This window comes from Pneumocystis carinii (genome assembly GCF_001477545.1).
Source record: "Pneumocystis carinii B80 chromosome Unknown supercont1.7, whole genome shotgun sequence".
Classification (NCBI taxonomy): Eukaryota; Fungi; Ascomycota; class Pneumocystomycetes; order Pneumocystales; family Pneumocystaceae; genus Pneumocystis; species Pneumocystis carinii.
Window position 1 is genome coordinate 400,701 of NW_017264719.1, and position 20,846 is coordinate 421,546.

At 26.6% G+C, this 20,846-nt stretch overlaps 12 protein-coding genes and 1 non-coding gene across 13 annotated transcripts; 5 read left to right on the forward strand and 8 right to left on the reverse strand.

The window, feature by feature from the left end:
• Positions 1-183: 183 nt before the first annotated feature.
• Positions 184-1,305, reverse strand: T552_01808 (hypothetical protein). Its single transcript, XM_018370374.1, has 5 exons — positions 1,192-1,305; positions 709-1,151; positions 508-662; positions 366-460; positions 184-321 (listed from the first exon to the last, which is right to left on the reverse strand). The coding sequence occupies exons 1-5, from the start codon at positions 1,257-1,259 to the stop codon at positions 228-230; spliced, it is 855 nt and encodes a 284-aa protein (XP_018226091.1). The 5' UTR covers positions 1,260-1,305; the 3' UTR covers positions 184-227.
• A 233-nt stretch (positions 1,306-1,538) lies between these two features.
• Positions 1,539-3,460, reverse strand: T552_01809 (hypothetical protein). Its single transcript, XM_018370375.1, has 9 exons — positions 3,085-3,460; positions 2,919-3,038; positions 2,776-2,871; positions 2,694-2,735; positions 2,603-2,650; positions 2,270-2,560; positions 1,941-2,222; positions 1,820-1,896; positions 1,539-1,749 (listed from the first exon to the last, which is right to left on the reverse strand). Exons 1-9 carry the CDS (start codon positions 3,412-3,414, stop codon positions 1,584-1,586), a joined length of 1,452 nt encoding a protein of 483 aa, XP_018226092.1. The 5' UTR covers positions 3,415-3,460; the 3' UTR covers positions 1,539-1,583.
• A 540-nt stretch (positions 3,461-4,000) lies between these two features.
• Positions 4,001-4,268, forward strand: T552_01810 (hypothetical protein; the record flags this gene model as incomplete). The annotated part of the gene is made up of 2 exons (XM_018370376.1): positions 4,001-4,103; positions 4,159-4,268. 2 exons carry the CDS (start codon positions 4,001-4,003, stop codon positions 4,266-4,268), a joined length of 213 nt encoding a protein of 70 aa, XP_018226093.1.
• Positions 4,269-4,322: 54 nt separating this feature from the next.
• On the reverse strand, positions 4,323-7,103 carry T552_01811 (hypothetical protein). The gene is made up of 14 exons (XM_018370377.1): positions 7,056-7,103; positions 6,740-7,002; positions 6,577-6,686; positions 6,459-6,530; positions 6,290-6,413; positions 6,059-6,238; positions 5,879-6,014; positions 5,696-5,823; positions 5,532-5,649; positions 5,349-5,487; positions 5,192-5,297; positions 4,801-5,147; positions 4,562-4,757; positions 4,323-4,516 (listed from the first exon to the last, which is right to left on the reverse strand). The coding sequence occupies exons 2-14, from the start codon at positions 6,884-6,886 to the stop codon at positions 4,367-4,369; spliced, it is 1,953 nt and encodes a 650-aa protein (XP_018226094.1). The 5' UTR covers positions 6,887-7,002; positions 7,056-7,103; the 3' UTR covers positions 4,323-4,366.
• Positions 7,104-7,522: 419 nt separating this feature from the next.
• Positions 7,523-8,173, forward strand: T552_01812 (hypothetical protein). The gene is made up of 5 exons (XM_018370378.1): positions 7,523-7,609; positions 7,665-7,754; positions 7,811-7,885; positions 7,942-8,028; positions 8,075-8,173. Exons 1-5 carry the CDS (start codon positions 7,565-7,567, stop codon positions 8,126-8,128), a joined length of 351 nt encoding a protein of 116 aa, XP_018226095.1. The 5' UTR covers positions 7,523-7,564; the 3' UTR covers positions 8,129-8,173.
• Positions 8,174-8,231: 58 nt separating this feature from the next.
• T552_01813 (hypothetical protein) lies at positions 8,232-10,551 on the reverse strand. The gene is made up of 11 exons (XM_018370379.1): positions 10,506-10,551; positions 10,308-10,460; positions 10,147-10,257; positions 10,083-10,100; positions 9,921-10,039; positions 9,462-9,879; positions 9,257-9,416; positions 9,068-9,210; positions 8,688-9,022; positions 8,443-8,645; positions 8,232-8,399 (listed from the first exon to the last, which is right to left on the reverse strand). Exons 2-11 carry the CDS (start codon positions 10,458-10,460, stop codon positions 8,278-8,280), a joined length of 1,782 nt encoding a protein of 593 aa, XP_018226096.1. The 5' UTR covers positions 10,506-10,551; the 3' UTR covers positions 8,232-8,277.
• Positions 10,552-10,907: 356 nt separating this feature from the next.
• T552_01814 (hypothetical protein) lies at positions 10,908-12,067 on the forward strand. The gene is made up of 5 exons (XM_018370380.1): positions 10,908-11,090; positions 11,142-11,298; positions 11,340-11,470; positions 11,517-11,875; positions 11,924-12,067. The coding sequence occupies exons 1-5, from the start codon at positions 10,954-10,956 to the stop codon at positions 12,019-12,021; spliced, it is 882 nt and encodes a 293-aa protein (XP_018226097.1). The 5' UTR covers positions 10,908-10,953; the 3' UTR covers positions 12,022-12,067.
• Positions 12,068-12,331: 264 nt separating this feature from the next.
• On the reverse strand, positions 12,332-13,529 carry T552_01815 (60S ribosomal protein L1-B). The gene is made up of 6 exons (XM_018370381.1): positions 13,480-13,529; positions 13,183-13,254; positions 12,828-13,135; positions 12,641-12,730; positions 12,480-12,595; positions 12,332-12,434 (listed from the first exon to the last, which is right to left on the reverse strand). The coding sequence occupies exons 1-6, from the start codon at positions 13,482-13,484 to the stop codon at positions 12,378-12,380; spliced, it is 648 nt and encodes a 215-aa protein (XP_018226098.1). The 5' UTR covers positions 13,485-13,529; the 3' UTR covers positions 12,332-12,377.
• A 302-nt stretch (positions 13,530-13,831) lies between these two features.
• Positions 13,832-13,904, forward strand: T552_05024. Its single transcript has one exon. It is a non-coding gene; the product is annotated as a tRNA-Arg (tRNA).
• A 122-nt stretch (positions 13,905-14,026) lies between these two features.
• On the reverse strand, positions 14,027-15,871 carry T552_01817 (hypothetical protein). The gene has a single exon (XM_018370382.1). It carries the CDS (start codon positions 15,823-15,825, stop codon positions 14,068-14,070), a length of 1,758 nt encoding a protein of 585 aa, XP_018226099.1. The 5' UTR covers positions 15,826-15,871; the 3' UTR covers positions 14,027-14,067.
• A 978-nt stretch (positions 15,872-16,849) lies between these two features.
• On the reverse strand, positions 16,850-18,490 carry T552_01818 (hypothetical protein). Its single transcript, XM_018370383.1, has 5 exons — positions 18,220-18,490; positions 18,049-18,172; positions 17,815-18,006; positions 17,446-17,763; positions 16,850-17,393 (listed from the first exon to the last, which is right to left on the reverse strand). Exons 1-5 carry the CDS (start codon positions 18,444-18,446, stop codon positions 16,896-16,898), a joined length of 1,359 nt encoding a protein of 452 aa, XP_018226100.1. The 5' UTR covers positions 18,447-18,490; the 3' UTR covers positions 16,850-16,895.
• A 357-nt stretch (positions 18,491-18,847) lies between these two features.
• On the forward strand, positions 18,848-19,982 carry T552_01819 (hypothetical protein). The gene is made up of 5 exons (XM_018370384.1): positions 18,848-18,912; positions 18,964-19,151; positions 19,368-19,461; positions 19,511-19,638; positions 19,689-19,982. The coding sequence occupies exons 1-5, from the start codon at positions 18,890-18,892 to the stop codon at positions 19,934-19,936; spliced, it is 681 nt and encodes a 226-aa protein (XP_018226101.1). The 5' UTR covers positions 18,848-18,889; the 3' UTR covers positions 19,937-19,982.
• A 92-nt stretch (positions 19,983-20,074) lies between these two features.
• Positions 20,075-20,587, reverse strand: T552_01820 (hypothetical protein). Its single transcript, XM_018370385.1, has 3 exons — positions 20,519-20,587; positions 20,295-20,463; positions 20,075-20,214 (listed from the first exon to the last, which is right to left on the reverse strand). Exons 1-3 carry the CDS (start codon positions 20,544-20,546, stop codon positions 20,121-20,123), a joined length of 291 nt encoding a protein of 96 aa, XP_018226102.1. The 5' UTR covers positions 20,547-20,587; the 3' UTR covers positions 20,075-20,120.
• Between the last annotated feature and the right edge of the window lie 259 nt (positions 20,588-20,846).

The following is a 20,846-nucleotide window of genomic DNA, read 5'->3' on the forward strand; positions in this document are numbered from 1 at the left end:
GAAAAAGTGAATATATTTAATGAATATAGAGGTTGATAAATATTTATAATATAAAAATAGGTAATTTTTATATTTAATTTTTATCCATATAACTTTTATATAGAATCTAATATTTTTTTGCTCTATGTTTAGATGTGTATATTTTTAATTATTGCCGAAATCTTATTTAAAAGATCCAATACACGTCATTTCTATTAGGATTTATTAATATAATATTTATTAATCAATTATTTATTTATTTGAGAATTTAAGATACGAATGGCATCTTTGGCATATACATATGATAGTCCTGACCAAATTGTTGTTATAAAAACGAGAAACCTAAACCTTTTTATAAAAAAAAACAAACAAAATTAATAATTTACTGTATTGGAATAAGGAAAACAGATAGAATTTCTAAGTGAATAAAGGGTTGTGTTATGGTTATACCGATAAGCAAGTGTTGTAGCGCAGTATTTATCTAGAAGGAAAAAGTAAAAATATGATTTCATATCATAATATTATTACTTTACTAATTAAAGTGGGTTTTATTTCGATGCTTGGTATTGAAAAATCAAAATATCGTCCAAATGTACAAGGTGGATTAAGGGAGATCCAACGATAATAGATAGCAAACAACCCAAGAAGGATATCTTTTCCAAGAATAACGGAAAATAGATAATCTGTGTTATGTTAAACAAGAATAAAATGATTGAAATAAATAATTACATGGGATTTGCTGTTTAATCGTGAGGCAAAGTGTTGATATGATGATGAAAAATTTATCAGCCATTGGATCAAGGATTGTTCCTGCAATGCTTTTTACACCCCATTTTCGAGAAATCCATCCATCTAGCGCATCAGATAGGCTTGCATAAATAAATAAAATAACAGAATATAAATGTTGTTCATGTAAAATACAGTAGCCTGTTACTGGCGCAAGAATTAATCGAGAAAATGTAAGAAGATTTGGAACCGTATAGATATTTTCATAGGTAACAATTCTTGGATTCTTATGCTTTTTCAGTTTAATATAATTAATACATGTATTCCGAATTTTAAGAGGAGATGGAGGACGAAACAAGAGCATAGTTGATGTTCGAAAGGTTCTTTGTGTGTTAAATCTCCATTCCTGAGGGAATATGCTATATGAATGATTTAATTTGCAACATCTAAAACTAAATAACAAAATTTTCTAATGAGTTTTATTACCTTAAGCCATATGAATATCTAAAAGAAAACAAATATCTCTTTGCTGCAGAAGGCTTTGGAAAATTCATCTTTTAAATGTCTGTTAATAATGAATTTGATATTTTTTTAAAATATCATATTCATTTCAATCTACGTTTCAAATCGAATTCCTGGATCATTTAAAAAATTTAATATAATTTTCGAAAATAATACTCGAATAAAATAACAATCATATATAAGCACATCTTTGGATAATTTAACATTTTGATGTCAATTTATCATACTGAATAGCTGATTAAATTTCATATAATTTATATTTCTAAAATCAATATACATAATGAATATTTTAAGCACGATAAAACTGAAAAAATCATATTCAGAATATTTGATATCTTTTTAATCATGAAATAATATCATAAATTGGAAATCCATGGTGTTGAATTGGGCAATGAACTTGCTTCACTAAGGATGGTTTCAATAATACAAGAATAATGATCATTCAATGATAAAACTACACCACATTCCCAATTTCTACATAAAATAACAGGGTTTTTCGAGTTTAGTTGTGTCAATATTCCCCTAAAAACAAGATAAATATGAATCATGATTTTTTTGAAGTTGGATAGTATAATTATAAATGTATACTTACCATGCAGAAGAAGAAAAATTAGCAGAACCAATATAGAAAAAATCGGATGCAGATGTCTGGTCCCTTACAAGAATAATCTACCTCTTTATAAATATGAACTTATTTATAGGAATATAATTACTTTATGATGCATTAGACAACCTACATGAACAGCTGCACTATCATATAAAATGCTTTTTGGAAAATTTACATGTTCCCAGTATCGCTTTTGAAAACATATAGTGCCTGCAGATTCTTTACCGCCATTACTGTATGAAACAGTATTCATGCTTGGAAAGTGGATTTTCATACAAGTTTTCCAATCCTGAATATCTGTATTGCGGGAAGCAACTACTTGACAGCCTTTTAATGCTAGATACATATTAGATAGGAATGTCGAATTCAATAATCCTAAAGATGATGTCTAAAATATCAGTAAAACTAGATGAAATATGAAATATAAAAATTAACCATAATATCTATTTTTATATCATTTTCACGTCCTTTTCCAAGTCGCTGTATAGCTTTAGCTAGAGATATATAACCTGTATCCTTTGAATTGGTATTTTTTTGTGCTTTTAATGGAATTGAATGAATAAACTGTAAATTTTTAGCTAAGGAAAAGTCGTAATTTTTCATTTTTTCAAGAACATGCTGAGGATAGTTTTTAGTTCTACAGTAATGAAATAGATCTCTTTCAAAATCAATAGAAAATCCTGCAAATGGAGATATTCTTCGAGGAAAATCTTGAATATAGATACTCTAATTTGTTAATTAAAATCAAAAAAAAAATAGAAAATATACATTCTCCATTATACCAGTTTCTCCCCAATCATAATCAACTAAATTAGCCTAATTCATATTACTAAACTCTTTAGTTTAAAAAGTTTAATACACTTGGAATAACCACGCGTAAATATGTAGTATAAAATAAAAGCTTTTATCATTTAGAAAAAGAAAATAAGAACAATAAATACCTGTAATTTACAATGCATGCAATTAGCACCTTCCATAGGCGGAAAAATAGCAGAAACATTTGGAATATGAAGATATAATTTATTAATAGCCTCCTTCTTTAATAAAAATTAATTTTTATTAAAAATATCATAAAAATTCAAACCTCTTCATCTGATTTAGCCTGATGAACAAAAATAACTATTGTACTAGACAATTGTATTTTTGTAAGTACCCATAATGGATCAATGACAAAAGCAGATAGAACTGCTGCCTTTAAACTTTCCTATTGATACACTAAATATATGTTCTCAAAAGAATATAATAAATACTTTTTGAAATACGTCTTCAATTGTTATATCATGTTCTGTTCTTTTATAACCCTTTACAGCTGTAATCTTAACAGTACCATTAGGAAATGGAATATTTTGAATATTAACAAGTTCCTTATTTTTTTCAGAACTTTCTACTTGTAAATTGCTATTTTCCAAGCAAAGTTTCTTTGAAAAATGATTATTACTCTCAGTAACTTGATCATTAATTATGTCTTCTTCTAACGATACAAAACGACGCAATTTTTTTGATGAAATATCATCAGTTAAAGCATCTTTTGATGTATTTTCTTTATAATAGCAATCTTTTTTAAAATCTTCATAAATCATCCTTAAATCCTCTATAATCCGCTAGACAATTGTTCATAAAATTCGTATATCTTATAATCCATAAATTACACAAGAGAATAAAACCCTTATATTCATCATAAAGATCATGTTTTTTATGTATATTTGTTAATAAATTATACAAGCTTTAAATCATCCTAAATCCGCGATAAAACAAAATTTCAAATTAGAAAAAGAAAGATCCCAAATATATTAAAAATAGTCCTTAAAATTAAATAAAGGCCCTGTAAATATCCTTTTCCTTTTAATCCATATTTAATTTAACACTTAATCATAATTTCATATTCTGTTAATATCTGAAGGTTGATATTTCCATGGTAACAAGATGCCATGACAACCATAATTTTATATATAAATTTTTAACAATTTAACAGTTTAATCTTATATAATTGAGAGTAATAATAGTAGTATTCCAGCTGATTTTGACCCATTAATTAATATCGACATAAATATAAATAGAGATTATTTTTATTTCGTTATTTAATATTTTGTGATTTAAATTTGATATTACCTTTAATTTAAAACTAATAATATTTATATTTATAGTTGTGATTGTATAAAGAATTAGATGTTTAGAAGAAGAATAATGCGTTTTCTTAAAAAAAAATACATTCAATATGAAGTAACTTTTGCACTAAATATGTTAACAACTACAGAAAAAATAATTGTTAGTAAGTGATTTATAGATACCATGTTTTTTTTTAAATGATCTAATATAAATAATAGATTTCGTCTTTATAAGCATTACTGCATTAGTTTTAATGAGTGTTTATGTATATTTTCCGGAACATTTGCGACAACTTGCAGCCAAAGCAACATATTATTGGTACGGATAGATCTTTAAATAAAATCACCACTTTTCTATAACCAATAACAAATAAATTAGCAAAAAAACTAATATTTCTTGTATAGAAAAAATATTAATATAATTCTATCATGAAATATTAATTTCTGATGTTCGTCTTTCCTTTAAAGATGCCATCGAACTATATAAAAAATCATAAACACCATTATAATTCTTCTTATTAATCTTGTTTAACACAAGAATCCTAAAATCATTTAGGCTAATATTTAGACCTCCTTCCTGTGTAATATATAAGTATATAAACTTTTTTTATATTATTGTTACTTCTGCCCATCGTTTCAAAGATGTATTGCTTACAGGGCCTACATGCCTCTTAATAATATTTGGAGATTCATCTTCCAGATCTTTCAAAGTTTCTGCTGACCAATGTGCAAATACTGTTCCATGCGTAATGGAAAAAATAGATCCAAAGAAAATTCCTTGTACCTCTGCAATAGATTTAAGTGTCATTACAACTTCTCTTAAAAGAATATTAGCCTTCCCTTATAATATATAGAACTTACTCAGATAATTGACAACCAAGAGCATTTTTATCTTGCTTATTAAAGGCTCTATTTCTCCATAAACAATTACAAAAATCCATCACAAAAGAATTAAAATAATCAACAATATCCCGATGATATGGTGATTTTACTTCATTTTTTTCATGTTGATCAAACGCTGCTTTATATCCAACAATTAATCCACAAATTCTTGATAAACTCATCCCATTTCCTGAAAAAAAACATTGATAAATAATATGAGATGATGGTAATATGATATTTGGAAGTTTTTCTTCAACAATTAGATCCAACAAAAGCTCATAAAATAAAAGAACAGAATTATGAATACGCATGTCACTCTTATAAAGCTAAAAAAATTACAAATAATATTCAATATAGATTATAAAAATACCAGAAGAATATTAATGCAAAGATGATCAATATTTTCAAGTAGAAATAGAATAGAATTAAACGGATCGCTTAATATATTATCATTGGATGACAATTTCCAATAAGTCCTTAAGTAATTAGAACGATCTAATCAGCAATATAATTCTAATTTTGGATACCCGTTTTTATTAATTAGTCTTATATATTTTATAACCCATTGTCTAGTTAATTGAGAAAAAAAGTTTAACAAATCTATACAATAATTTAAATCTGTTAACCATTGTGGCTTTGTAAGATAAGATAATATCATTGTAATATCTAATAAGTTATAAATTAATAAAAAATAAAACAAACAAACAAACCTTTTTCTGATTTGATAGGTATATGTATCAAAAGATTAAAGAGTGATTCTCGATATTTAATACCATCCCATGATTGTAGTAATATATTTAGAAAACGATCTATAGGAGATAATGTCTCCTTAATTATAAATCAGTTAATAATATATTACAATCAAAATTATAACCTTAAAAACATATGTAAATTTTTCTAAATATTCTAAAATATGATTAATATATGCATCATTGCTATTTTCTTTTAAATCTAATATCAATTTTGCCTCTAGCCAAAAACTTAAACGTTCAATTGCAAATTCTATTTGATTGTGTTAATTAAATATTAACTATTAAACTATTTTATATTTTCATACCAGGACAGCGTAAAATTAAAAGATTCTGGTGTAGAAAGGTATCCAAGATAGATGCAAGCTGACCAGGAAATTCAACATTATCAATATATTCAACAAGATCTTGTTTAGTTCGAATTTCCTCGGTAGTATATGATTCCTAACATTAAATAAATAAAAGTAATAAAAGATTCTAATATATACCTTTTTCGAACTAAATGTTCGAATCTCTGGAATAGAAAAATTCCTAAGTTTTTGTCTTTTAAAACCACGGTAAAAATGATCCATTACTTCAAAACGCGGAATATCATAGTTTTTATTTATCTTATTAGATGACGATTCCTGAAGAGCAATCACTTTATCTAACCATGGCTTGTTTGGATGCTAACAATTGTTAACATAAACCTTAAATTCCAAATAAAAATAAATGATTACATCAAATAATTTATCATGAATTTTTAGAAATTTTGTAACCACAATATCTGGATAATATGATTTATAAAGTTGTAATAAAGCAAAAATACTCTGATCATTAGGTGTTTGGTTCTGAATTTCAAGACTACAAACAATTCAGCAAATTCATTCTCTTAATATAATTTTATACAGCTTTTCTATTCGAAATGCCTTTACATTATTACGTCGTGTTATAAGAATTAAAATATGACAAAGATATCGCCTAAAAATCTAAATCTTCTTTTTTTTTAAAAAATTCCAATATTAACCTAAGCGTTATAAATCCAATATAATGAAGAATAACACCATATAATTGATTTAATTCTTCATAACCATCCAAAAAATCATATACCATAATAATCCATTTAAGAAGTGCATTCTATTAAAATTTATATATATATATATTGAAGTAATATATATATATATACATACTTGTATAAATAAACTCGCCTTTGTCTTGCCATGCCCAAGACTAGCAAGTATCCTAATTACTGTTTTCTGACTAACTTTTCCATTAGGCATCATTGAATATATAATAGATATAGCATTGCTTTGATCAATATGATGATTCCGGCACATCAATGAAATACCCTTATCTATAGACTCTTGATCTAACCCATATTTTTCCGCAATAACTGACAGATTTTTCACTGATTCAAGGAACTTTTCTTTTGAAAAGTTCTGTGATAAAATATCTGTCATTTAACCCAATTTAATCTCTTTATTTATCTATATACATATAAAGCACCTTGTTCAACCCGTTCAACCGCTAATCTGGACGGATTTTCCTCGTTCAAATTGGAATAAAAAGGTTCATTCTTTTCTGATTTATTTTTAATTGATATTTAAGCTTAAAAATTCTTAAAAACCATAGAAAATCTCCATCAATTCTAGTTTTTTATAATATTAATTTTCATCGTAGTTGATCTTACGTTAAAAATATCATAAAATAAATATTTATAAGAGGATTATATAGAAAAACCATAATTTCTATTTATGAAAAGTAATATTAGAATTATTAACAAATATTAGAATTATTAATAAATATTTAAATAGAAAATAATTTTTATAAAATAATTTTGACAAGTTTTTGAAGAGATAAAAGATAAATAAATATATATAAAAAGAGGAAAAATAGAATTGGAATAGAAAGGATTGAATTGTGTTGTCTATATTTATTAGTATTCTCTAGGATTTTTATATTTTTTTTGTAGTTGAAAAAAAGTTGAAGAGTTATTTTATAAAAAAAAACCAGATATGTCTAAATTTTGGAGTAAAAACAGAGTTTCTGATGATCCAAAGGTATTTTTCTATAGATTCTATTGGTATTTAGTATTATATTAAAAATAAATGACAGTTTTCCCAGAAAAAAACACCTATTTCTTTTTTAAATACATCTACACCAGCAAAAATACAGAAACCTAAGAAAATATTTGTAGAAGATAAAGTATTTAATGTTTTTTTTTTTGTTAAATATAGATTTCTGAATGAATATTGATTTAGGCGACACTTTTATCTATTCTAGAAGATGTAAACCATAGATTATATAATGAAGCCAAAGTTAAACAAGAAAGAAAGGTATTAAATGAGATATTAATGTCGTAAATAATGAGAAATGACCTTTGGTTCTTTAGAAAGAGTTAGAGACAATTAGATCTATGAAAAAATCGAAGATTGAGGCGAGAAAACAAGCTAAAAAGAATAAAAAACAAGAAAAATGGGTAATAAAATACTTACATCAGTGAACTATGTGTATAAAATTTGTAGGAAAGTGCATTAGCGAAAGCTAGAAACAAAAAACACTCGGTTTCTCATGATTGATTAATTAGTATAATAATATAAAAATCCAGACTATTTGATAACACCAGATATATATCATTTCCTAAATGTAAAAGAAGCTGTAATTAAAATAATATAAAATTGTTTTATAAATTATGTATGTTTTTCTCAAAAAAAAATAGAATTTATAGTTAACAGTTCAAAGAAATTGCATTGGTATTATTAAATATATCTAAAATACGTTCCTTGTGTTTTAAGTTTAATTGAAGTTGTTTTTCAGCCTTTATATTTTTATTTTTCTTTTTCATTAATTCTAAACTTTCTTAACAATATTAATAAAGATTAAATGTATAAACCTTGTAAAAGTTTTCCACTCATAAAAGCCCAAATATCATTTTCAGCATTTTTAGAAAGCAAGTAAGCTGATACTAGCATTTTCTCCGCCTGCTCACTTTCAGAATGAGCAACAAAGTAGTAGCACAATGCTATTAAAGCCATAACTCGAAATTGAGTATTTGTATGTTTTTCTGATGCAGATACAACATATGACAAAAAATTCCTAAAGTTATTAATAATAAATCAATTAGGAATTAAATATTACTTGGAATAAAGGACATCTTTTCCTGCAGATCCACTAATTAAATTCCATGCAAATTTTAATTGTGTAAAACTTGATGATTGACATAATGGTTCAATATTATGAAGTATTTCATAAACTCGTTTTTTATCTTGTAATGAATTTCCTTGAAAAATAAGAACAGAGTTAAGATTTCCTACCAAACTAATTGCATGTAAAAAAACAGGTATTGATTCATATGCTTTCAATGCTATATCCAATTGACCAGTAAATTGTGCATAAGTTCCCTTTAAAAGCATAAACAATGCCCTTGTAGTGATAGTAAAAGATGAAGAGTAGTTTTCAAGAATTTGAATACACTAAATCAATAAGAATGAAAAAAAAAAGATAAAAGCCAGAATAACCTCAAAAGCTTTATTAAATTTAGATCTTAACATTAATGCAAAACAATAATAAATTAAACACAATTGGCGTGTAATGTCAACCCAATCCAAACCCTTATTTGTTCGTAAATCATTTGTTAAAAAGTGATGATAAGCAAAATCATCTTAAAAATCATATCAATAATAAATAATATCATATAAAAAATTTACATCTTAACATTTCTAATCCTTCGTTAAAGAAAACTTCTGCCTTAGAAGAACTATAATCTGGTAAATAACACATTCCAGACAAAATATGACCATATATAAAAAGTTGCTGAGCGTCAAACCAGTAAATTTTCATATTGAGTCCATTTTGACTTAGTGGTAACTAGATTGCATTAGCCTTTTCTTCTAAAATTCACATCAATACAACATTATAGGTATCTTGATATAAACAATTAGTTTCTTCTGCAAATGCGTCAAGTTCATGATGTAAATCCTTCAATTCATGTACAGCTTCTTTTCCATATCCCTGAATTAAATTTAAAAAAATATTAAACATCATTTTAATAATATTCAAAAAAGATATATTGCTAACTTTTTCCTGTATTGCTGATACACAATTTAAACATTTTTTTGCCACTTGATATTCTTCAGATTCAATTCTTAAATAAGTTTCAAGAAGTCGTGCAATAATACAAACTATATCATCATTTCTATGCTCAGCAATACAAATGATCTTCATTAAAGCAGATAAACGACCCATTCGTTCTGATTCTTGATTCACTGCATCTGACAAAATATCAAACTGTAAAAATAAAAAAATATAAACCCAATCAACCATTTGACGTCTAATTCATTTAAAAAAATCTATAAAACGTTTTTTAATTACTCTTCTGCTTCTTCAATACACGATTTAAGCAAAATCTGTGCTGTTTTTAAGGATTTTCGTGCAAGTATACGAATTTGTAAGTGTTGCATCGCAAATCTCATCTCTATATCTTCATTTTTCTAAACCTTTTTACAATTTATTTCATTTCTTCCTTTTTCTTACTCTTTGTGCTAAAATTACCTATATATATGAATATATATTGTCCTAAAATACACACAAAACATACACCTTTACTAAGAATCCATTCTGCCTTATGCAAATCCTCTGTTTCATAAAAAATGATCTCTGCCATACGAAATCTCGTCCTTATCTCTATATTCGTCTCCAATCTATCATACTATAACCTATAAATTACAATTCTTTCCCTATTTATCAATAAATTATTACACAAAGTAATGTTTCAAGACATCCAAGCCCCGTTGCAATCAATTTATAATATTCCTCATATGAAAACCTCTCCTTTGAAAATAAAACTTTTCTTCTTGCCTCTGAAAATACCTTTTCTGCTACCGACCATAAAAATATATGAGGTGCTAACATCTTTTCTCCTCAATATACAATTCTTCTCACAATTCATATATATACCGATATTATTGATATCTAGATCTTGATCTATCTCTATAGATCTTGATATACTTGTGTATATCTTGTTCTATCTCTATATATACCGCTATATCCCGTCTTATATCTGATCACACTGACACCCTATAAAAATACAAATAAAATACAAATAACTCGTTCCCCTAACGTCCCTTCGTAAATACTTATTAAACCCTCTCTTAAAGGCCCCGTTTCTTAATTATAACTTGTATCATAGATAAATAATAATAATAAATAATAAATAAATAAATATAAATAAGTTTATAATAATAAAATCCTATTTTTCTTAGTAAATATTAACTAAAATAAAGAGGGTTTTTACTAAAAATTAGGCCGTAAATTAAAAAAAAGTGTGCCCAGACAAAGATCGTAGGGTTAAACATTTTAAACAGCGGCAAAAAATCATCATATTTCTATTGATAAAAAAACAATTATGTCAATCCAGCGATTTCCTTCTATCCCTATTTCTTATACAGCGCCGGCAGCGTCTACATCCGTGTTTGAGGCATTTCAAGCATATGTTAAGTATTTTGAAGAATCAGTAGAAACGTTTCTTGGACCAGTTAAACAGTAAATTTATTATTTTATAAAGTTTTATTTCTTAGTTATTTTTTATAAAAGTTATGTTCCAGCGTTGGGACGATTTTTAATTATTGGGACGTTTATGGAGGATTCAGTACGTATTTTAACGCAGATGAGGGATCAGCTTTATTATTTGGAGGTTCACCGACATTTTTACAGTGGATTAAGCCATACATTTCTTATCGTTAATGTTATAGTAAGATAAGCAATATAAAGAATGAAATCTGAGGGATCAAGGCGATGTTAACGGCATCGTTTATGATTGTAGCACGAAAGAAGTCGGAGATAGCAGTATGTATTTTATTTGGGGTGGTAATTGCGCAAGCAGTTGGATATGGGTTAATATTTGACAAATTGCTTTTTTTCCGGTGAAGAATTAGCCAAGAGATTCATAATAATATTAATATTTTTAAGAAACATTTCTATAACAGGAGGGTTATTGATGGTTTTATCGGATTCGTGGTCTAAGAAGCAACATTTGTTTGCAGGATTACCTCAGTTATCAGAAACGGATCGTAAAAAGTATTTTCTAGCAGTTGGAAGAGTTCTCTTGATTTTTCTTTTTACAGAATTTATTTTCAAAGAAACATGGACGGTTGTCCATGTATTTATGTTAATTTTCTCTTTAATAGCATGCTTTATGGTAATTATTGGATTTAAGGCAAAGTGGAGTGCTTTTTTTCTTGTTTGTATCTTAAATATCTTTAATATATTGATTAACAATTGGTGGGATACAAAAATTACAGAAATGGAAAAAGATTTATTAAAATATGGTAAAAAAAAGAAATATTTTAAAGAAAAATAGAATTAATTTATTTTAGATTTCTTTCAAATGCTTTCAATTACAGGAGGATTGATTTTACTTGTCAATATGGGTCCTGGAGGGTTTTCTGTTGATGAAAAGAAAAAAATTTATTAATTCAATTATTCAAACAAACATTTATTCATTTATTCATTCATTCAATCAATACGTCTTTTCAATATATTATTAAAAAATACGGCATTATCTTTAAATACTATTCCTCTAATACGGCTCTTTCAATATATCATCATTAATATTTCTTAATATTTATTTTTTTCAATGCAAAATCAAAATATACTTTTAATAATTCGCAAATAGATTTAAAGTGTACAATTTTCTTCTTAAATAGATGGAATATACAAGTAGTCTATTTATATACAACTTTTTACGACTCAATAATTGATTATATCAGAAAAAGGCTCAATATACAAAATAAATACTCTATAAAATCATCATTTATACCGCTTTTTTACTTAATATAATCGATAGGGATGTCCCATTGTCGATTTAATTACAAGTGAGCCTACATTCTATTCTTTTCAACATATATATATAAATTTATAAATTTATTTTACCTGCCAAGCTTTTTTAAGAAGAGATACAAGGAAATTAATAGAAAGCATAATATTTGCGACCAATTGATCTTCTGTTAATTGAACATTTCCAACTGCAACGCCAAGACATAAGACCTCTGTATTTATTAAATTTTAATCAAATATTTATAAAAATAACTAACTCTTAAGTTGAAATTTAATAGTTGCCTCAACTTCCGTTAATTTAGTACTAAGATCATCTGCGTGAGATATAGGTGTTGGAAATTTTCCCACTAAATAATATTAAAAATCTGTTTTAACAATATATAACACTTTATTGTGTAATATATTTTTATATATATTAAATATATATATAAATTATATATTTACCTTTAGATAATCCTGGACCAAGAAGTCTAGGAATTTGTTTAATTAAAGAATCACTAGATATAAAAGCATCATATTTTTTAGCAAGTTTTTTAATAAGTTTCTTTTGTTTATTAAGTTTTTTAAGATCATCAACGGATAGTGCATCAACTCCTAGTTCTTTAGCTCGATCTAAATCATATGCATCTGCCAAAAGACAAATATTTAGTCGACGTGGAACATGAGGAAGTTTAACCGTTCCTGAAAAACGCTTATCTCGTTGTGGATCATAATTTTTTAACCCGATCTGAAGCTCAACCGTCTCAAGAAAACTGAATCCCTTAGAATAACAAAAAAAAAATATAAATAGAAAATCTACCCGCGTTTATGTTCTTGTGAAGCATGTAATAAATTTCGAACATTTTCATGAATAGCTGAAGCACTAACTTTACTAGATAAAATGTTAAAAATATAAAATAAAATAAAAAATATTAAAAAAGAGATAAAATGCAGATAAAATGTTAAAATATGCCATTATTTAATAAATATACTTTTGCAAAAAAATTAATAAATCTTAATAAATAAACTTATATTTAAAAAAAACATATATATTGAGTCTTATACTCAATTGTAGCTCTTTAATTTGCTGTTTTATCTTTTTTTTTAAGTATTTTACCTCATTTTTTAAAAATATTTTTTAATCGACAAGTAAAAAAATTAAGACGGTCACTTTAAAGCATTAATAAATTAAAATTATTATTAATAAAAGTATAACAAATATCAATAAATATATCTAACAAACATAAAATAAAGAGACATATACTTTGTATATGTCTTATAAAATAATATTATTATTTATTTATAATATATTTATAAATTATAAAGTACGAAGCCCTCTAAAATAAGACACTTGAAAAAAATTAAATGTAAATAATATTTATATATAATAAATATGAATAAGAAATGTATTTATTTATTTATTTTGAAAATAGAATTTATGAATGACTCAGTGACCATAAACTATGGTAGGTCCAATGGCCCAATGGTTAAGGCGCATGACTACGGATCATGAGACTCCAGGTTCGACTCCTGGTTGGATCGTGGGTTTTTGAACCCTAAAAAAAAAGAGGTTAAATAGAGGTTGAATACTGGGTTAAATAGAGGTTTGTAAGGAAGAGATTTATTTTATTATTATGATGATAAGTATTATATATAATTAATAAATTTAAAATATATGATTATAAATATTAAGCAAGATTTTTAATTAGTTAGTTAGTATATTATTAGTTATCTCAATGATTAAATTAGCCAAGTCTTTTTTGTTTATGCCATTTGCCAGTTCGTTATTAATTGCAAGTCTTATTGTATTAATAAATTTAAGGTAATGAGAAGGAATTCTAGAAAAATGTGTAAAATCCATATTATTATACTCTATCGAAGAAAGCTGAATCTTGTTTAAATTATTTTGATTAGGATGGAAAGTTAACGATTTTTTAGTCCAAAATTTAATTGGTTTTATTGAATATTGGTATAATTTCAATGCTAAATTCCTTCTATCCATATGTTTTGTAAATCGTTTAGTCTTTAATCCATAAATCATAGAAATTTTTTGAGATTCTAATTTGCGTTTCCTCATATGAACCAATAGTTTGCATGAAATACATATTGTTTTTAAAATGCGTTCTCTAAAGATAACAGCACTAGTATCTTCTAAAGTATTATGAAAACCTAAAGAGGTTGAAAAATGATCGGTAAAAGATGATTTCATGAAAGATGATTCAAGAGGCATTGATAATTTTATACACTGCCAACAAATATTTTCATGACATTTAAAGCATTTCCCTGCTACTTCTTTTTTACAGATAATGCGTCTACAACCGCCAAAACATTGTTGAAGCCAAGGTTTTTTAAAAGTACATTTATTACAAACGCCTTCACCGCCAATTTCGCAACAATATTTAATATTAGAAGACATGTGAATTGCGCAATAAGGTACCAGACAAATTAAACAATTGAAAATATCGTTATTTCTGCAATTCTTACATAATATACCGCATTGTTGACAAAACCCTACTTTCAATGGCACATGTTTATTTGAGTCTTGTTCTTGAATATTCAAATAAAATAAATTACACTGATCTACACCTTGACAAAGAGGACATACGCTTTCGCCACACTTAGAACACTGAGAATTTTGAAGACAAACTCTACAGAATTTATAATTCGCAATTTCTGGATGAATATCACATTTTCTATATGCTTTATTTAAATCGAAAAAAAGATTTTCCGTTGAATAATATATGTTATAATCTATTCGTTCATGATCATCCCAATAATCTATACATATTTGTCTATTATGTAACAAATCATTTGGATAATTCATCGAACACGTTTCCACATCTGTCTCAAATCGCAAAAGTTTTGCAATTTCTCTAAATATATATAAAAGATTATATTGACTATAATTATAATAAAGATCTTTTGCATATTTCGGTAACCCTTTCATATAACGAACTCTCAATTCTTTGAGAACATATGGTGTAATCGCTGATGAAGAAGATTGTTTATAATAATTTGTTTCACCTGTCCAAACTCTTTGTAGCGTCATAAGAATGCTGTTTAGATCTTTAAGTGATATAAATCGACAATGTCGAAGGCTAATCTTTTTTAATCGGCTTAAACCGGCTTGTAACATAATAAATCGAACTGCTGGATATTGAACTGCCGAAAAATCTAATATAATCACCGTTAAATATTTCAATGGTATATTACTTCGTTTAAAAAGTAATTGTATCGTTTTAAATGTTGCTAAATGTGTTTCTTTTGCATTTTGATATCGTTCATGCATATTACCTTTAGTATAGCTAAGATCAATCATTCGCCAACATCGATAATTATCATATATAACATATCGTGCTATTTTACAAACGCATGACAAAGAAACCAGATCAATAAAATGCATATATTCTGCAATCATCTCGATAAGATCGGGATGAGATATAATATTAAGAAAATGCGACATCTTCAATAATAATAATATAAACTCCCTTATTTAACCCTAAAAAACCCTTTCAACCCTTCAATACTATACACAATCTTTTAATTATAGATCGATCGAAGCATACCTTCTGATTTGTAAAAAACCATGAAAGGTAAAAAACCTACGATTCTCCCTAAAAAAAGAGCAAATTCACAATAAATATCCCTTTCTCTGTTCAATGCATTTATATATGCGCTCAAATTCTCTTCTTAACAATATTTTATCGAACTATATGCGTTAATAGTCTGTCAAAAATATCTATAAAAAACAAAAAAAAAATGACTTACATAAAAAAACTAGCATATATTTCAGTAATTTCCTTGTTAACAAGATATTCTCCTTAAAACTCGGGTTTTTATGCTTATTTTCACACCAATTGGCCTCAATTATTATTAGTTTATGATAACCTTTCTGATAAGCATTATATAATACGATGAAATATTCGCCTATAAATTAGTCATATATAATATCTTAAATAATATATAATCTTTATTTCGATATTATAATGTATCAGAGCTGTTTATTAGACTTGAACATATCTAGAACATGCATATAAACGCGGTAAAAGATATCATTGTAAAGGTGGCCTTAGTCTGGTATATATATATATGCGTATATATGCGTATATATAAAGCCAAACGATAAATGATAAATCGCGTGTCGGAGATTAAAATTGGAATAGAAATCCTATAAAAGGACGAGGAATAAGACGACTTACGATATTCATCGTAAGTTGATTCTTAGATCGATATAATATAAGTAATTGTTGTAGAGCAAGGGAGTTTTCTGTGTTATGCAGAATAGCCTGACGGTGTCAGTCTTATAGACCAAGTTACAGTCAAATTGCGAATGTTGCATTGCCTGTCGTTCCCGACGCCGAGAATAAATTGGAATATCTTAGTCTACCTCGAAAGGTTTTGAGGTGATAAGAGATCAGACCGGACATTCTGAATTTAGTCATTTTTTTACATAATTCTTAGATGATTAATCTAAAAAAATGACCGTAAATATTGTAGATTAGATATTTTGTAAAAAAATAAGCAATATTATGCTTAATGGTTATTTATATTTTCTGTATCAAGTGTTGTTTGTTCATCTCCGCTTAGTTCATCTACAATTCTTCGTCGTTTTCCTGTTTTTCTTATAATATTTTCGTCTAGATCGATTTCTTTCATATATTCAGCATCGTCTAGATTTTTGTCTTGTTCGTCTAATAACCAATGAGCATTTGTTTCTTTTTTATCGTTTTGATTATTCTCGTTAGTTAAAGACATTTGTTGTATTTTATACATGTTTCTGCCTTCTTCTTTAACTCTACGTAATCTTTCTACTCGTTCTGCTTCATCGCTTTCATCGTTTACAATAAATCCATCGTCGTCATCATCATCATCATAATTATTGTTTTTATTATATATACCGGAAAATTGATCATTTGTTTCTTCTGCTTCTAAACCTTCAATTGTTAAAATAGGACTTTCATTATATCTAGCATTTCTAGCACGACGTTTTGATACTAAACGACGACGAAATCTAATTTTTTCCTCTTCAATCTATTTTTAAAAATAAGTTATATAATATATTAATAATTTTTTTTAATTTTACTCTTTCTGCTTCTCGTTTAACTTTTTCTGGATCTTCTATATTAATAAATTCAATAATACTAGATTTTTTCATATTTCCTCGAAGAATGGCTTCTGTTAATCTTTTATGTGTAGAACTTCCTGTATCAATTGGTAAAAATGTCATGTTTTTTGTAAACCGTTTTCTAGACATAAGAAGACTTTGTGTTTCATGAGAAATACTCAAATACATATAATCCGAAATACTATTCTTTACTACTACTGAAAATAATTCTGATCCCAAAAGTAATGATAACGATCCATCCGACCATTTTAAAAATCGTGCGTTAGATTCTTTAGACTATATATACATATAAATAATTATATATATAAATATTTCCTTTTTTTTTACATATGTTCCATCACTATTTTTAACATATCTCCATCTAATCGTATTCTCTATTTTTAATCTAATTCTTTGACAATTATCATACGAATTAGCTGTAACCTCTTCATATTCCGCACGTGCTTCCTCTAAATATGTTTTCGAATCGAACGGTTTTTCAACTACCGTTAAAAAATTCGGCATTTTAATATAATATATCTATCTTATTACTACTCATTCATTCATTCATTATATAAAAACCTCTCCATCTTCTGATTCTGGTGCTCCATAATTTGCAAGCGTGCTTTCTAAAACACGTCTTGTTTCTTGATATTCAAATTCTTCCATTACCTCCTGTCTTTCATACCCCATCTTTCTCATTCTACTAACCCTTATTAACCCTTAAAAATATCTTTTTTTCCTTATATAAACCCTTCATTTCCTTCATTTCTCTCATTCTCTTCATTTTCTTCCTTTATTTCTTCTTCACTGGTATCTTCACCAAATAAATCTTCTGATTCATCACTTATTTCTTCTTTTTCTTCTTCTTCTGGGACTTCTTCTAAATCCCCAATAAGTTTCTCAAAATACATAGATTTCTCCTCATTTATATCCTCATTTAACCCCTCTTTTACCCCTTCTTTATCTTCTTTTTCCATATTCAATTCATTTATTCTTATTTCTTCCCCAAATTCTCCTTTTAAAACGGGAAAAAAACGTCAAAAAAACTTTTATATATTTAAAACCCTTATTTACCCTTCATAATTACTCATAAATATGCAAATAAACCCAAAATTATTGAGTTTTTAAGGAAATTATATTTCTTAGAGGTCTATTATTGAGTGAGTTACCTCGGCAACGAGTTGGCTGTGTTTTTAATCGACCCTATAAAAAATCGTTAAGTCGGTCTTTGGAGAGGTTTTTTGGTAGAATTTTGGTAGAAAATAGAGTAAAAGCAGTGCTTTATAGAGAAAAAACGCAGAAGAAAGGCATAAAAGATATAAATAAACATAAATCAAACATAAATCAAACATAAATTAGAAATAAATTAAACATAAATTAGAAATAAATAAGATTTAAGTTAGAAATAAATTAGAAATAAATGAGTTTTCTTAATAATATTGGGTATATTTTTTAAAAAAAAAATCTTTTTTTTTTAAAACTAAAATTTTATAGGAAAATTGGTAGATACTCACGTCTTAAGAAATCATCTATTTCAGCGTATACACAGAATTCTCAGCAAGATCATCGTAAATTATTTTTATATCAGCCATTTGTAAAAACAGCCTTAGTTAAAGGAAGTTTTGCAGCAATTGTAGCACTTCCAAAATATGTAGATTTAAATGAATGGTTAGCATTAAATGGTAAGAGGGAAAAGTTTATAAATAAGGAATATTATATATTTTTTTCTGAATGACAAGGCTTAATATAGCGTAATAAAGCGTAACAAGGCTTAATATAAGTTAATAAAGCTTAATAAGGCTTAATACATGTTAATATAACTTTAACATGGCTTAATATGGCTTTAATATGGCTTAAATTAATTAAATGAAAATAATTTTGATGGTTAATATGGATAGTGTTTGAATTTTTTACATATTTAAATCAATTCTATGGTGTTTTTGCAGAATTTTGTACACCACAAAATTGTCCATCTATGTCGGCAAGTTCAAGGTATAAAAGAAAGAAAATGAGGGATATTTTAATAATAAAATGAATATAGTGTAATATATATGTGGCTCGATGGGAATCGAAAGCAAATCCAATTATCAGCACCTCAATATATTGATTGTGTATTAGCATGGGTAAATAACCGATTAAGTGATGAAAATGTTTTTCCAACAAAAGCGGGTGAATGAATATTAATTTATAAAGGTAAATAGAATTGATTTTATGTATAGGCCATGGATTTCCATCTAACTTTTTTATTATTGTAAAATCTATATATAAACAGTTATTTCGAATATTTGCACATATTTATTATTCACATTTTGATAAAATTCTTCATTTATCACTTGAAGCACATTGGAATAGTTTTTTTGCGCATTTTATATCTTTTGGAAAAGAATTTGAACTCTTAGATAAACATGATGTTGAACCGTTGCGTGATCTAATAGATTTAATGGTTAAGACAGGGATTATTGCATAATCATTTTAAAAATAACATCATATATATATATGAGTCGACAAATGGCAAGATAATTATTAAAAAAGTGTGTTAGATTGTTTGTTTTAGTAAGACCAATAAAATCAAAAAAAAATAAATAATTGATGTTTCGTTACATTATATGTATGTAGTATTTTTCTTTGATTCTTTTTTTATAATGAATATGTCAATATGTTCTTGTTGGTTTAATTCCTTCTGCTTTTACTTGAGTCCAATCAATTTGATCATGAATTTCATGATCAATTAAACCTACAATTGCACTATATGTTCTCATTAGATAATGTTTCCATATTTAAGCATATATTTTGTAATTGCATGTATAGATTTTGCAAATACTTACATATTATCTCCACGAACCAAATAAACACCGTCAACTTTGGTTATTTGCGTTCCTTCCATAGAAAATAACTTCTCATCTACCTGAGAAAGAATAAGATTAATGGTTTGATCAAATCCCGTCAAATATCCTGTTAAAACTCGGCCATCTGATGTGATAATTACCACTTGTTCTAACAACCGATTATTATCCAATTTTAATCAATATTTCGCCCAAAAAAAACATACGATTTACAAATGCTTGAAGAGCACTCATGAAAAATACTCTTTTTATATATTTTTCTTAAGAAAAAAAAGAGATCAATAGCTAATAAATCAATGATCCCCCTTCGTCCTATTTTTACGCAAAAAAAAAACGGAAAAAACAAGTATGCCTCTATTTTTCATTAGAATTAACATTATAATCTTTGTTTTTTCATATTACGCCTTAAATTCTGCCTTTTTTCCCCTTATTTACTCTCTACTTTTTTTTCGACGTTGCCTTGCACGTGCACAGGTGTTTGTCAACGTAACTACCAAACGACATAATTTATAAAGACTAATAAAATACAAGATA

What these genes read in the sequence shown, in the direction of transcription:
- T552_01811 (XM_018370377.1), bottom strand. Translation starts at nt 6,886, where the DNA reads ATGTGCCGGAATCATCATATTGATCAAAGCAATGCTATATCTATTATA. An exon ending in TTCATGATAAATTATTTGAT is followed by an intron (nt 6,239 to 6,289) that starts GTAATCATTTAT and finishes AACAATTGTTAG; the next exon opens with CATCCAAACAAGCCATGGTT. An exon ending in AATTTACATATGTTTTTAAG is followed by an intron (nt 5,650 to 5,695) that starts GTTATAATTTTG and finishes TTTATAATTAAG; the next exon opens with GAGACATTATCTCCTATAGA.
- T552_01815 (XM_018370381.1), bottom strand. An exon ending in TCACAAGAACATAAACGCGG is followed by an intron (nt 13,136 to 13,182) that starts GTAGATTTTCTA and finishes TAAGGGATTCAG; the next exon opens with TTTTCTTGAGACGGTTGAGC. An exon ending in TTCTTAAAAAAGCTTGGCAG is followed by an intron (nt 12,435 to 12,479) that starts GTAAAATAAATT and finishes TGAAAAGAATAG; the next exon opens with AATGTAGGCTCACTTGTAAT.
- T552_01819 (XM_018370384.1), top strand. Translation starts at nt 18,890, where the DNA reads ATGAGTTTTCTTAATAATATTGG. An exon ending in TGAATGGTTAGCATTAAATG is followed by an intron (nt 19,152 to 19,367) that starts GTAAGAGGGAAA and finishes TAATATGGATAG; the next exon opens with TGTTTGAATTTTTTACATAT. An exon ending in TGTTTTTCCAACAAAAGCGG is followed by an intron (nt 19,639 to 19,688) that starts GTGAATGAATAT and finishes TTTTATGTATAG; the next exon opens with GCCATGGATTTCCATCTAAC.
- T552_01809 (XM_018370375.1), bottom strand. Translation starts at nt 3,414, where the DNA reads ATGATTTATGAAGATTTTAAAAAAGATTGCTATTATAAAGAAAATACA. An exon ending in AGGCTAAATCAGATGAAGAG is followed by an intron (nt 2,872 to 2,918) that starts GTTTGAATTTTT and finishes TTTTTATTAAAG; the next exon opens with AAGGAGGCTATTAATAAATT. An exon ending in GCATGCATTGTAAATTACAG is followed by an intron (nt 2,736 to 2,775) that starts GTATTTATTGTT and finishes AAATGATAAAAG; the next exon opens with CTTTTATTTTATACTACATA.
- T552_01820 (XM_018370385.1), bottom strand. Translation starts at nt 20,546, where the DNA reads ATGAGTGCTCTTCAAGCATTTGTAAATC. An exon ending in TCTTCAAGCATTTGTAAATC is followed by an intron (nt 20,464 to 20,518) that starts GTATGTTTTTTT and finishes ATCGGTTGTTAG; the next exon opens with AACAAGTGGTAATTATCACA. An exon ending in TTGGTTCGTGGAGATAATAT is followed by an intron (nt 20,215 to 20,294) that starts GTAAGTATTTGC and finishes GAGAACATATAG; the next exon opens with TGCAATTGTAGGTTTAATTG.
- T552_01817 (XM_018370382.1), bottom strand. Translation starts at nt 15,825, where the DNA reads ATGTCGCATTTTCTTAATATTATATCTCATCCCGATCTTATCGAGATG.
- T552_01812 (XM_018370378.1), top strand. Translation starts at nt 7,565, where the DNA reads ATGTCTAAATTTTGGAGTAAAAACAGAGTTTCTGATGATCCAAAG. An exon ending in GAGTTTCTGATGATCCAAAG is followed by an intron (nt 7,610 to 7,664) that starts GTATTTTTCTAT and finishes AATAAATGACAG; the next exon opens with TTTTCCCAGAAAAAAACACC. An exon ending in AAGTTAAACAAGAAAGAAAG is followed by an intron (nt 7,886 to 7,941) that starts GTATTAAATGAG and finishes TTGGTTCTTTAG; the next exon opens with AAAGAGTTAGAGACAATTAG.
- T552_01808 (XM_018370374.1), bottom strand. Translation starts at nt 1,259, where the DNA reads ATGAATTTTCCAAAGCCTTCTGCAGCAAAGAGATATTTGTTTTCTTTT. An exon ending in GATTAAACAGCAAATCCCAT is followed by an intron (nt 663 to 708) that starts GTAATTATTTAT and finishes AACATAACACAG; the next exon opens with ATTATCTATTTTCCGTTATT. An exon ending in GTTTTCCTTATTCCAATACA is followed by an intron (nt 322 to 365) that starts GTAAATTATTAA and finishes AAAAAGGTTTAG; the next exon opens with GTTTCTCGTTTTTATAACAA.
- T552_01818 (XM_018370383.1), bottom strand. Translation starts at nt 18,446, where the DNA reads ATGGAAAAAGAAGATAAAGAAGGGGTAAAAGAGGGGTTAAATGAGGAT. An exon ending in AGAAATGAAGGAAATGAAGG is followed by an intron (nt 18,173 to 18,219) that starts GTTTATATAAGG and finishes AATAAGGGTTAG; the next exon opens with TAGAATGAGAAAGATGGGGT. An exon ending in AAAATAGTGATGGAACATAT is followed by an intron (nt 17,764 to 17,814) that starts GTAAAAAAAAAG and finishes ATGTATATATAG; the next exon opens with TCTAAAGAATCTAACGCACG.
- T552_01814 (XM_018370380.1), top strand. Translation starts at nt 10,954, where the DNA reads ATGTCAATCCAGCGATTTCCTTCTATCCCTATTTCTTATACAGCGCCG. An exon ending in TTTCTTGGACCAGTTAAACA is followed by an intron (nt 11,091 to 11,141) that starts GTAAATTTATTA and finishes TTTTTATAAAAG; the next exon opens with TTATGTTCCAGCGTTGGGAC. An exon ending in TTCTTATCGTTAATGTTATA is followed by an intron (nt 11,299 to 11,339) that starts GTAAGATAAGCA and finishes TGAGGGATCAAG; the next exon opens with GCGATGTTAACGGCATCGTT.
- T552_01813 (XM_018370379.1), bottom strand. Translation starts at nt 10,460, where the DNA reads ATGTTAGCACCTCATATATTTTTATGGTCGGTAGCAGAAAAGGTATTT. An exon ending in TGTATTGAAGAAGCAGAAGA is followed by an intron (nt 9,880 to 9,920) that starts GTAATTAAAAAA and finishes TAAATGAATTAG; the next exon opens with ACGTCAAATGGTTGATTGGG. An exon ending in AATTTAATAAAGCTTTTGAG is followed by an intron (nt 9,023 to 9,067) that starts GTTATTCTGGCT and finishes TTATTGATTTAG; the next exon opens with TGTATTCAAATTCTTGAAAA.